General features: G+C 33.6%; 1 protein-coding gene across 1 annotated transcript in view; it reads left to right on the forward strand.

The window, feature by feature from the left end:
• The window catches only part of LOC114402331 (serine carboxypeptidase-like 17), a 38,799-nt gene extending 27,637 nt beyond the window's left edge, over positions 1-11,162 (forward strand). The window contains exon 14 of the mRNA XM_028364848.1: positions 11,030-11,162. Within this exon, the coding sequence (XP_028220649.1) occupies positions 11,030-11,113 (84 nt within the window). The 3' untranslated portion in view covers positions 11,114-11,162. The remainder of the gene's footprint in view (positions 1-11,029) is intronic.
• The last annotated feature ends 2,552 nt before the right edge of the window (positions 11,163-13,714 follow it).

Here is a 13,714-nt window from a genome sequence, read left to right on the forward strand (position 1 = left end):
TGCTAAGAAACCCCACCTCACGGAGTCATATGCTTTCTCAAAATTGGCTTTAAAGACAAAACATGGCTTCTTCTTAGACTTTGCTTCATGTACAACCTTGTTGGCTATCAACAGCCCACCCAATATATTCTTACTCCCCATGAAAGTCGATTGTCTAGTGTCTATAATGCTACACACGACTTTGCTAATTCTCTTAGCCAAGATATTTGCAATAATCTTATATAGGCGTCAATTAAGGGAAATGGGTCTATATTCCCCTTGGCCTTGTGGATTCTCTTTCTTTGTGATAAGAGTCAAGAATGAATCATTAGATCCTTTAGGTAACCACTAACTGTCTGTATCCATGGAATTCATTAACAACGCTCAAGATATCCCCTTTGATCACATCCCAACAAGCTTTAATGAAATTGAAGCTTAGCCCATCTGGCTCAAGGCTCTTGTTACCATCATAATTCCAAACTACCGCTTTGACCTCCTCTTTGGTAAATACCCCCACAAGCATAATATTTTCCTCCTTCGAAATAGAGTTGAACCTCCCCTCTTCCAACAAGAAATCCATCTCACCTTCATCAAATAATTTATTTTTTGAAAGTACCCCTTAATTTATTTTTTTACCAACAAAGGACCCTCACACCAATTCCCCCCACTTACAACCTCTTGATGTTTTTCTTCCTTCTCTTCCAATTGATGATGGTATGGAAGAACTTTGTGTTTTCATCCCTTTCCCTTATCCACTTCACTCTCGAATTTTGGTAAAGAATATATTCATAAATCTTTAAACATTTTCCAAAAGTATTTTAACATTGTTTCTCTTTCACTTGCTTCCTCCAAAGAAATGCCCCCTAGTTCCTCCTTTGAGTTCATGTTGTTTATATTAGACACCAAGGATTCAATAAGTGCTTGTTGACTCCCAAACTTCTCCACACTCCATTTCTTGATATCCTTCTTCAAATGTTTTAGTTTCTCCTTGACAACAAAAGCCCCCCACCCTTGGATATTGTATCATTCATAAGCCTTCTTTACAAAATCAACCAACCTTAGCTCCTTTAACATAAAATTGAAGGCTTTAAAAGGTATAGGCCCCCAATCAATGACTTTTTGTTGCACAATGATCGAGCAATGGTCGGAAATGGATCCATCAATCCCCAATTGGGTTGAGTTTGGCCAAGTGTGTAGTCAGTCCATGGAGACCAAAGCCCTATCCAATCTTGTACTCATACTCCTACTCATCACTCTCACCCAAGTAAACTTCCTCCTTATCCATGGTATTTCAAACAATCCCATATTGTCGATGAAGTTGTTGAACTCATGGATTTCCTTATTCCAATGTTGTGATGCATGTCTTCCCAACCTCTTGTCTTGGGATCTTATGGAATTAAAATTACCAATGACACACCATAATCCATCACTCACCCTCCCTTTGAGCAAATTCAGTTCTTCCCACAAAGTCCTTTTGTCAATTAACACGCATGGTGAATACACATTCACAATTTTAATGATTTCGTCCCACTCAACCCACCTACTTGGATGAAGAGAAAACCAAGCTCTCCTTCCCAAGAGATCACTTGGAATGTTCCTTGCTCCCATAAACACAATAATCCTCCAGAAGAATTCACAGTCAATACTTGTTTCCACTCCACAAGGTCATCACCCCACAAAGCCCTACACAACTTTTTATTTACATTTTCTATGTTTGTTTCTTGTAAGCAAACAAATATTGGATCCTCTCTTGCAATTAGATTCTTAATCGCCTTCCACTTCACCTTGCTCCCATGACCTTCATGGACAATTGCATGTACCCTTTACTTCCTTTCCTTTTTTCTCTCTTATATCTTCCTCTTTGTTCCTTGTCTCCATGTTAATGACTTGGTTCATAGCATCTTGCTTATTGCCTCGACATTTAACCCTTATTTGATCCACCATATCACATATTATAACTGCTTCGGTGATGTCATTTTTGACCCTTGTTACTTTCTTCCCTTTGTCCTCTCCCTCAACTTTGTTACACCTTATATCCTTATAATCGTAAAAAAAAGAGGTAGCTTTTGGACTATGAGGCTCTACTAGGTTCCTCTGTGGCCTTTGTTTTTCAGGTAAGTTGGTTGTTGACCAAAGTAAGTATCCGGTTCGATGCATTAAGCATCAAATCATGCTCCTCCACCCATGACCTTTCTCTGTCTTCACTCCCTTCTTCCTCGGAAAACTCTTACCTCTCCAATCCCACCCAACCGCCCTCCACGAATTCAACTGTTGATTGGTTTCCCTTTCATGACCAATCTCTTTGGCACTCACACCTTCTCCCCTTATTCGTTGAATCTTCCACCAGCCACACCCCAAACATCATCACACCCACCTCGTACTTTTGGAAGAAAGCTATAGGTGTTTGTGTTGACGTTCTAGTAAGGACTCTTGCTTGATTCAACCTTTCCATGTTGCTCATTTCATCTGCTACTACCACTAGGCTCCCCATAAGACTCACTAGTTTTAAAAGGCATCCTTATTCCACAAGTTTAGATCGAGGAATGCCACATACCCTTATCCAAACCAATCTATGCCCCAAAACCATTTGAGGTTGCCATGGTGAAAACAAGGCAAACCATCTCTCCAACCAGCTTTTGTTCTCTATTATTTCCTCTAGATTATGCTCTTCATTCCTAGATAGCAGCATCATCCTATCCCCCAAATGCCTTAGCCTTAATGATGAGAAGCCATGTAAGAAGAAAACTTCCCAAATGCTTATAATTGAATCCTTCTCTATCATCCACCCGATATAGCATCTCTATAACCAAGAGGAGTTCATGTCCCCTATACTAATTCACATATTATTGTATCTATCGACCGATTCCATACATTTTTCCACCCAAAACCGATTATATTTCTAGTATTCCATGTGCACCATACTACAACACTTCACATGATTGATCATCTAGATATCTTAGCTTTGTACTTCAAACAAGTTTGAACATGTAGGAAATGATCTCTAAATGACCTTGGAGACACAATAGAGTATTACTAATGGACATAGTTTCCATATAGTACACAAACAAGTGGTCCAAATTTTCCATATCATCAAGAAAAAAAAAACACATCAATGAGATTGTAACACCACATTCCTTCTTATAATTAGATTATCACGACATGACATCTTATCAAGAAAGACTCTCTATAGCGAAAACTAAACCTTAGGAGGGACCTCCAATTTCCACACATTTTCTAAGAACACATCATTATGAGAGCCTTCCTCAAATCATGGATTACACTGTAGGATGTGCTTACCAAGTCTAAGCCCGACTTGTCAATAGGTCACACCCACTGATCTCTATGACCCATTTGAACGACATGAGCTCAAGAGATAGTTTATATATATATATATATATATATATTAAAATAAATTGTACAAATTTTTAGACATGAGTTTTCATGCTTTTCCAACTTCCCTAAATTTCCAAATACTAGTATAAGTGAAATTTATACAATTCCAACTATTATCAAAATTATACAGAAATTTTGAAAGATTTTTTTTTCCGATTGTTTAGCTTCCTCAATATTGTTAAACGCTAATATATGGATTAAATTTACACAATTTAAAGTAGTATATGATTCAAAAATAATAAATAGATAGCATTCCAATTAAGATAATAATACGATTTTATATAGTCATATATATATAATGATAGTATAAATAATTTTACACAATCATTCTATCAGAAAGATGATTATACACTGACAATATAAAAAGTTTTATATAGTCATCTTATCACAACCCATTATGTATGATAAATTTGTTGACTTTTAAAATAATTATCTTAAAGTAATTCAAACAGTGATTTGTGATTGAATGACGATATAAAATTGTTTTACATTGTGAGTGTATGAGTATTAATCTCAAAACACAAATATGTGGACTGAAAAAACTAATACTTACATTATGTAAAGTAAAAGTTAATTAACATACATTCTAAAAAAGATTTAGTTACCCATTTAGCCTTGTAGTTTCCAAATTTATCTCTTTTAATCCTTATAATTAATAAGTGAATTTTTTAATCCATGAAGTTTATATTTTAATTTTCATAAAGTCTCTGCCGTTAAATTTTTTTAACTCCGTTAGTGATAGGGAAGCATATAGCAGCAGGAGACAAAGAGCATGAAACAAGGAAGCTAACCTAGATGGCGCAAATGAAATGCAAAATTGCATATTGTTGGCTGATGGTATTACAAGGGACAGCATAACCATAAATGGAATTAGCCAATGATTTAGAAAATATTCCCTGAGCACAAAAGGACAAATTCTATTATTAGGGAACTAGTATAAATAAAGAAATTGTAAAATGATGAGATATGAACAAAAATATAAGCTTCATTTCCTTCTGTGCCTTCTTCATTTTTCTTCCTTGCATTCTGGAGGTGCTGGCCTCGAATCCAATTTTCTGCTAACATTTTGGTGCTCTCGTTGCACCCTCCCATGGCCACGAGATCCACAACTACTTCTGATCGGCTGGAGGATGCTCTTACCAAGCTCACCACTCAAAAACTATATCTCACTCACACTATTCAACAACTCACTCACAAAATCGATGCACTCATTCATCATCTGCCGAAATCGGCACCACCCAGCCACTCACCTTCTTCTTTTTTCGCCATCCCCACCTTCCATGGCTGCCTGTCCCTTTACTCCGACCATGCTAGACCACAACACTCACCAGCCCACCCCTTTTCGCCACCTTCCTCTTCCACTATCACTCCATCTTCTTCCTTTGCGAAGGCACTCCTCGCACACACACCCATGCTGACCCCGCCGCCACTTCCGCCGTTGCCTTCGTCACCGCCTCCGTCGTTGCCTCTGTCACTCGAGATGACTCCATCACCCATGCTTACCGCACCCACAACCATGCCGCCTCTGCTAGCCAGGTTGCCTCCGCCGCCACCTCCGCCGTTCGAACCCATACAGTCGCAGCCCACAACCTTGTCGTGGCCCATAACCTTGACGGGTCCAGTTTCCATTATGGTTGTTTCCCTCCTTGCTAACAGCAACCTCCACGTGTCCTCCGACCACCACATGATCACCATTCCTCGAGTCCGCAACGAGCACTTTAGCCGCTGCGAGGAGCTCGACCACTCCTTCTTCCTCAACTTTTACGCTGCAAAATGGCTCTGCTTCCACAACACCAACCTCCATTCACTCATTCCTTCACCCATTTTAATTTGGGATCCTGGATCAAATTTTGAAACCATGGTTTGAAGCCCCAACACCTTGAGGGCAAGGTGTTTTTGATGGGGCAGAGAGTGATAAGGAAGCATACAGCAGCAGGAGACAAAGAGCATGAAACAAGGAAGCTGACCTGGATGGCGCAAATAAAATGCACAATTGCAGATTGTTGGCTGTTGGTACTACAGGGGACAACATAACCATAAATGGAATTAGCCAATGATTTAGAAAATATTCCCTGAGCACAAAAGGACAAATTTTGTTATTAGGGAACTAGTATAAATAAAGCAATTGTAAAATGATGAGATATGAACAAAAATATAAGCTTCCTTTCCTTCTGTGCCTTGTTCTCTTTTCTTCCTTGCATTCTGGAGGTGCTGGCCTCGAATCCAGCTTTTTACTAATAGTTAGTTAAAAGTTTTAATGGTAGAGACCTTTTGGAAATTAAAATATAAGACTAAAAATCCACTTATAAACTATTGGGACTAAAATGAATAAATTTAAAAATTATAAGAATTAAATAGATAATTAAACCTTAAAAAAACTTATTAAATAATTATGCAAACTATTCCAATTTGACCTCATCCAATAATTTATTGGTATAAATGTTGCATTCGTAATCATGGAAACATTGTAGATGAAAACATAAAAAGATATTGTTAAATTTAGAATTGGACTAATAATCACTGGAAAAACTTAATTGCACACTTTCTCTAGAATATTAGTCTCTTCGTGATGCATAATTTTCTTAATGAGTTTCATTATATATCCACACTATATATAATTTGTTTGTCAAAAACACTACTACTACAAAAAATGTCTTTTACGACGGTTAAAAGACCCATTCAACGACGGTTTACAAACTGTCTTTGTATTCAACGTCGTAAAAAAGTTTAACTTTTTACGACGGTTATAAAGGAACCGTTGTAGAAAAGTGTAATTTTCTAAGACGGTCATTAATTAACGGCCGTCTTAGAAAGTGGACATTCTAAGACAGTCATTAGCTAACAACCGTCTTAGAATGTTCATTTTTTAAGACGGTCGTCTAATAACCGTCTTAGAAAATCCACTTTCTAAGATAGTCATTAGTTAACAACCGTCTTAGAAAGTGGACATTCTAAGACGGTCATTAGCTAATAACCGTCTTAGAATCATTTAATTTTCAAAAAATATTTAGAAAACCAGTAAAAATATGTAGTTATTTCTCCAAAATAAGTTGAACCTAGCACACTAAATTACAAGAACTTCTGTGATTAAAATTTAATGTTTGGTTATAGTTTTCTCCTCCAGCTTTGAATTCAAACTATAGCAGACAACAGACAATACCAATTCACAATTGCATATATGATAAGAGTAACTTCAAACATATGAAAGTAAAAATAACAAACTCATGAACAACATAGTTTAAAATATACCCCAAAAACAATAAAGTTGATAACATTTACAATCATCAACTCAGTAATTGTGAACGACTCCAAGCAAGCACTCCCGCTCAACACATTTAAAAACATAAACAAATACAAATCAAGTAACTATTTGGATAAATCCATTATTATAAATAAAGAATAAAAGATCCATTATAACATGAAGAATTAAAAGATTGAAACATAGTGAAAGAATATATAAATACCTGTTATATTATATGTGAACAAAGATGATTAAGATTATGCCTGATAGTCTAGACTTGGTGTTCCAATCTTCCAACCAAAATTTATAATTAAATGTAATTATTTGTTAAAAAATTCTATCTACAGGATGCATAATCAAACATAATAGAAAACTGAAATTTAAGTTTCCTTCAAAATGTTATACGCTATTAGAAGCATCATTATTTAATAAATAAATAAATTATAAATGAATATAATAATTATAACGTTTCCTAGATATTGTTGACTTCAAATATTGATAACATGTGATTAAATATGAATTTGTGGTTTATTTTCTAGCTGGAATCAATATTTAGACATATTTGTTACCAAATTGACCATTGTAAATTAAGAACTACTTTTAAAGCACATGTAAATAAACCAAATAAGCCAAAAAGTTGGAATCAATAAAGCACATGTAAATTAATTACATAATTATATTATCAAATAGTTTTGAGAACTACTTTTAATCTAGTCAATAGTCATTATATTATAATACTTAGCTATTACGTTCATTTCGTTTATCAAGTTTTATACAGACTTAAATTACAAATTACATGTTAATATATATATTGCCTCAAATTAATATAGTTGAAATAAAACTTCCAATTGAAATGAAATTCTTTTAATATTCATATGTTAAACGCGCTTTTATATTAGAATATAAAGTTAATTTTCTGACTGTAACTATTTGAGCTTTATTTTTTAAAATTAATTAATTAAAAATTATGTATGTCACTCTTTCACGATGGTACGTGAAATTAATATTTTTTTTCCAGATCTAATTAATTTTAAGGTACAAGTAAAAGTGATAAATCATATAAGCAACATCAATTAGCTGAAACAATTACTTACTCACTTTCTCTTGATCCCCGTTCACCAATAACTCCTGGGCTTCTTGGTCCACTAACAGCCTTGTTCAACTGAAATAAATAAATAAAAAGCTCAATTTGCATAAAGCAGAATATATGACCATAAAGAGAATGTCATTATTTTCAATACAATAAAACAGAATCATAAAATCAACCACTGACTGAATTCATGCAAGTGTGCATTGGAAAAGATTTAAAAACTAAGATTATGAATTATAGACAAAATTTGTTAATTGTCAAAACATTAAAAATAAATCATAAATGCCAAATATATATTTGCCAAATAGTTGTAGTAATCATCAATGTGAGAGAAAATTTATGACAAGCAAAGCATGGAAACTTCAAAGCAATAATATAGCAGACCCAAATTATTTAAATTGAAAGGTGAGACCAATGCATATTGGACAAAGTCATCAAGACTAGTGCACATGGGGCATAGAGTAGTGCACAGTGAGGCACAATTTTCGTGATACAATCATGTGGGATCTCCACAATTCAAATCCTTCAATGTTTTGAAAAGAAAAATGAAATAAGCAAGAGGGAAGCACAAAAAAAGATTACATGGTGATGTTGAGGTCTTCTCTCTCCTAGGATTACCCGCAGGTCCCACACACCCTCCATTCACGGACTTCTACTCCATTCCCATTTCCCATACCACCCCCAACCAAAAAATTAAAATTAATTAACAACAAACATGAGAAATTTGGGTTGAGAAAAAAAATTGCCAACTTTTAATGGGTCTTTACCTTTCTTCTTTGATGGGTCTTTAGTAGTTTGTGAGCAACCACTGATTTGAGAGAGAGAGAGAGAGAGAAAGTGAGAAGCTAAATAAATAGTGCAAGGAGAAGCTGTGCACTTGGGTTTTGTCAGGCTTTAAAAGCCACAAACCTTTCAGGGGAGTATCTCATAATAGAAAACTAATAAATTTAAAGCTAGACCAAATCGGATGGGATGTGTGGGAGGTAAATCAACCTCTGCTGCAGTGGTAGCAGACTGCAATAACCAAAACATATTTGGGTTAGGTAGGGGATGAAAGGATAAAGTATTCCAAAGAGAAAACTCCTTTTGAGTAAAAGCTATTCCAAGACTAATTCAAGAAACAAAACAACTCACTTCGAAAGAATAATTGGCAGTAGTATCAATAGATGTTATAGAAAATTGCAAACTTAATGTGCATTGACAAGAAAGAATACGTAAAATTAAAGATATTTATGTGCAGGATGAAGCAACCCACTCTTTCTGGTGGATTCTAAAATTAGTAAAAGTGTAGAAATCATTTACACATTATATATTATTTTCTCAATTAGAACCATTATTTGTGTATTGTCAATGATATGAAGTTTTACAACAGGTTTGAAAGAAAAATGAACTTAACATAACCAACAAACCATGAGATTATTTTGTCTACCAAAACCAAAATGAATAGCAAAAGAATCTTAGATTAATTGCTAATAGGCACTACATATTTGCAATAACCCGGTAAACAACCATCCATAGAATAGAAAGCATCATATATAATGCAAAAACATTAAAACAATATAAAATGCACCTCATATGCTTTCATAGACTGATCAACAGCTTCCTTTTTCTCATTGCCTGACTTAAATTCGGCAAGATAACAATAATAATCTCCTTTCTTGCAAGCAGAACATTTCAACATCCCTTAATTCACTTGCACAAAATAAAAAATAAAAAATATATCACACCATAACAAAACATGTGGCAGAGAATGAGACACAAATCCTCACATCTTATAGTAAAACACAGTGGATTCACCAGCTGCAGCCAAAGGGATAAGGTGCTCATCAATCACTCTCATAACATCATTACAGATGTTCGATAGCTCCAATTCAACCTTCTGCCTATATTCCTTAATCTGCTTCGCATTCAACTCGTTCCCTTAGAGAAAAATAAAACATCAAAAACAAAGAAAAGCAAAAACAAAACATCACAAATCAAGCCTCACATTACAGGAAAAACAAGAATAACCTTGTCGAGTAGTACATATATGAGATGCACTGATATTCAACACCATATTTTGCTTCTCTTGGTCATGAATGAATTTCAAGAGCTTTGCAAGTTCATGAATTATATTTATTCTCTGAAGCCAAATCAAGTGATCTGCCTCAGCAAAGTAATTAAGTAAATCATTTATCTTTGTTTTCTATCATATATCAAGAATTCAAGGACCAAAAATAATTATTGTGAAGAAGCCATCGAAGCGTTCAAAATGCTAAACCCTAACTACCGCAAGAAGAAAAGGGGGGAAATGGGACTCACCGAGGAAGAGTTCTACGCGAAGCAGTTCGAGATCAACAACGACATCCCGGAGCCTCTCATGACTACGTGCACGCCAGCTCCTCCCCCGTCTCCTTGTCCGTACAGAGGAAGGTTATCCCGAACTCGCCGCAGCCCAGCTCGTGGCCCAGCTCATAGCAGACCTTGATCTCACGGTCCGTCGGAGACTTCATAACGGTGAGCTTTGACCCGTTCACGGCGGCGGCGACGTTAAAACCGTAATCTAAATGGTCTTCCTTTTTTCCCTTTTCGCCTCATGCCGCTACACGATTGGCCGCCTCGTGGCAAGCATGGACCAGGAAGAGCTTGCGTTCATTCGCAAGGCGCATAAGGTGCAGGCGAGGAGGGTGATGCTGGAGGAGGTGGAGAGCTTTCAATATTGGATTGGGTAAAGGGAAGAAGAGAGAAGAAAGAAGAAAAACGGACGTGAAATTTTTTCGTGAAATATGAAAGGACGCGAAATTTGTTTTTTTTTAATTATTCAAAGACGGTCATTATAATAAGACCGTCTTTGTATCAGCTTGCTTGTTTATTAAAGGCAATTATTTCAATAACCGTTGTTGTCAACTTTTAGAAAATTACAATAATGCCACCGCTATTATTTTTACAACGTGTGATATTCAACCGTTGTAAGTGTGATGTCGTAAAATAACATTATTGTAGTAGTGATATATAAAATCAAATATAAAATTAATTAGCTCAATATGTTAACAATATTTTGTAATAGTTAGTTAAAGTTATGAAATATTTGACTTTGATAACCTTTAATTTGTGTGAGTTAATTCCTTAAAGTCTACACAGTAGGTATACATATTAAAAAAAAGCAAAAATAATAAAAAAATGTAAATATTTTGAATCATCACAATATATATATATATATATATATATATATATATATATATATATATATATATATGCGAACACATAGAAAAAAAATACACCAATATAAATTACATCAAATTATACCATGAATAAATTTACAAAAAAAAATGTGATTTTCATTGCAGGGTGCAGGTCATGTGGCGCAAGAGAGTAAGCCTAAGGAGGTATATGAGATGATTGACAGATGGTTGTCATTTTTTTATATATGAATAATGCATTATTTAATATGTATACATAATTTGGGAGTTTTAGTTTTTACTTTCATTTTACTTTGAAATTTAAGGTTATGTTTCAATTTTTTCTTGTTTTATTATATACCAAAAGGATTTTTTTTATGCCAATAAAGAGAACATAATCTTTTTAGAAATTATGATTTAGAGTTTTCTTAATACAATTATATTACTATATATTTAGATAGGATTTATTTTATAATTGTTTTTTCACAAAAAAAATAAATTTACTTGATATATTAAATTGCACCTAAAATCCTATTTTTTTAAGGAAAAGAAAATATTATTAAAATTTGAGCAAAAGGTACTCAATCAAACCCGAGTACTACTTAAAAAGCATAATAACACCAAAATCTGTGTTAAGTAAAATTATCTAAATGATATTCTCTTTATTAAAACTAAGCAAAGTGACTTTCTGTGCCTCTTTACATATTTTAAATTAAATAAAAAATAAAAAGAAAAACGATTTAAAAGTTAAAAAAAATAACTAACAACATGAGAACAGTTTATAGTTATTAGGAGAATAATAAAAATTTAAAAGCATTAAAGATAAAATTATCTAAAATTTATATACATCAAAAATAGATATTTCCTTATTAATAGTATAATATCTATCCACCATATGCCACTGATAACTGAAATGAAGCAAAATAGACAATGATCCAAGCTTCATCCACATATTGTTACGTACCGAAACACCTTAGTTCATCTTTTGGCCTGAAAAAAAGTTCTGGAATCTACACTTGAGGGATTCCTCCCTAATTTCAATCTCCTTTTAAAATAATGTGTTGTCCCGCTCCCTTCCCTTCACCATCCACTTTTTTACTTATTCTTTCCAACATTTTTTTTATTACCGATTAAAAATTATTGAAAATTACAAAATTATAAGTGAAACATATTAAATAAAAAGTTATAACCAATGTTTTAAAAATCAGATCTTATGTCACTGGATTGATGGATCATTGATTGAACCAATAGCGTAAGTATACATATTAATTTTATTATAAATTTAATAATTAATCATGATAATCTGATAATAAGTTGATCTACTAAATAAATTTTAAGGTTCTTTGTTTAATTCTTAGATGTATCATATATTTTGTCGTGTTTTTATTAAATTTTGTATTTTAAAAAAAATAATTAATACCGGTTCAAGCATAGAAGTACTAGTCACGTCAAGTGGAGTTAATTCGGATCACAATACCGATTCTCAGTTTGACTGGTCTGTCTCAGTTTTAAAATTAAACTATGGTTAGAATAAAAAAATGTAATTTTCAAATCAAAATGTTTTAATGACAAAAAAATTTTACGAAGCAAATTATAAGTCTTTTAAACTTGTGTTACTAATGGTTTCCCTTAAGTGCTTGTAAGAGACAAGACAATAAAAAAAAAACATGGAGAAATGTGTGAAGCATTAGCTTCTAGTAAAAGAATCTCAAATTGGAAGATTGTTCAACTTCAGCAAGAAATTAAAAGCAAAAGGGTAATCATAAATTCTATGTCAAAATGTATGTATCAAAAGTTACATATCATTAGAATCATGATTATGAAGGTAATTTAAGTCAAAGAATAAATAATAGAAATTACACATAACTTAAGGGTTATTAAAGCTAATCGCGGCAATTCAAACCACCATTATTTGCATTTGACGCTGGTTCAAAAACCACCACAGTTTAAAGCACCGAGAAGTCTTATTGTGGTTGTTATAAAAACCGCTGAAAAGCAAATTGCCACAGTTATAAACTGCCGCCAATCAGGAAATGAATTTTAATAGCGGCAGTTCAATTACGAAACCAATAAATACTATTTAATATCATGGCAGTTTTGAAACTGCCGTTATTTTTTGCCACAAATTTTAATATGGACTCAAAATAACAAAATAGTTTATTAGAAATCTAGAACAAAATTTGATTAAGATCTTAAATATGATTAATCCCAAATAAAAATATGTTGCAGTTTGGAACCACACAATGATGGCCTACATAATTCAACCGTGAGCATGCTTTTCTATTTCACTTCTAAAAGTCTGATAAGCTCAAGGCAAATAATATATATATATATATATATATATATATATAACATATATTCCACTAATAATCCTAATATAAGACATATGTAAAGTTATCATATAAGCTCTTCAATTTTACTCTTATCTACTATAAATATAATCTACTATCAATATAATATTCAAACAACAGGCTAGCAGATAAAGATTAATCTAGAGAGAGAGAATGGAGCAACAACCAGGATTCATCAATTCAATACGAGTATTGCGGGCAATGCGAGCTTGAATAATGATTCACCAAATGGTGGTGGTGGTGATCAGCAGATCAAGGTTTCCTTTCTAGACAAGGTTCTTCCAAACCAAGAGAATGCAAAAGGTTGATTTAATTTATTGAAAGACAATATTCTGGCCAAAATAGTGTACGAGGAGGGGAATCCTTTGAAACCAATGGTCATCATAGAAGACTCGGTTTTTGAAGGACTTTGTGCACCTTGGCAAGATGCGCTATTGGTCAAGCTTACTGCTGGTTTTGAAGTGATAGACCTTGGTAATGACTTTTTATGGTCAAATTTGAA

This window comes from Glycine soja, chromosome 20 (genome assembly GCF_004193775.1).
Source record: "Glycine soja cultivar W05 chromosome 20, ASM419377v2, whole genome shotgun sequence".
Classification (NCBI taxonomy): Eukaryota; Viridiplantae; Streptophyta; class Magnoliopsida; order Fabales; family Fabaceae; genus Glycine; species Glycine soja.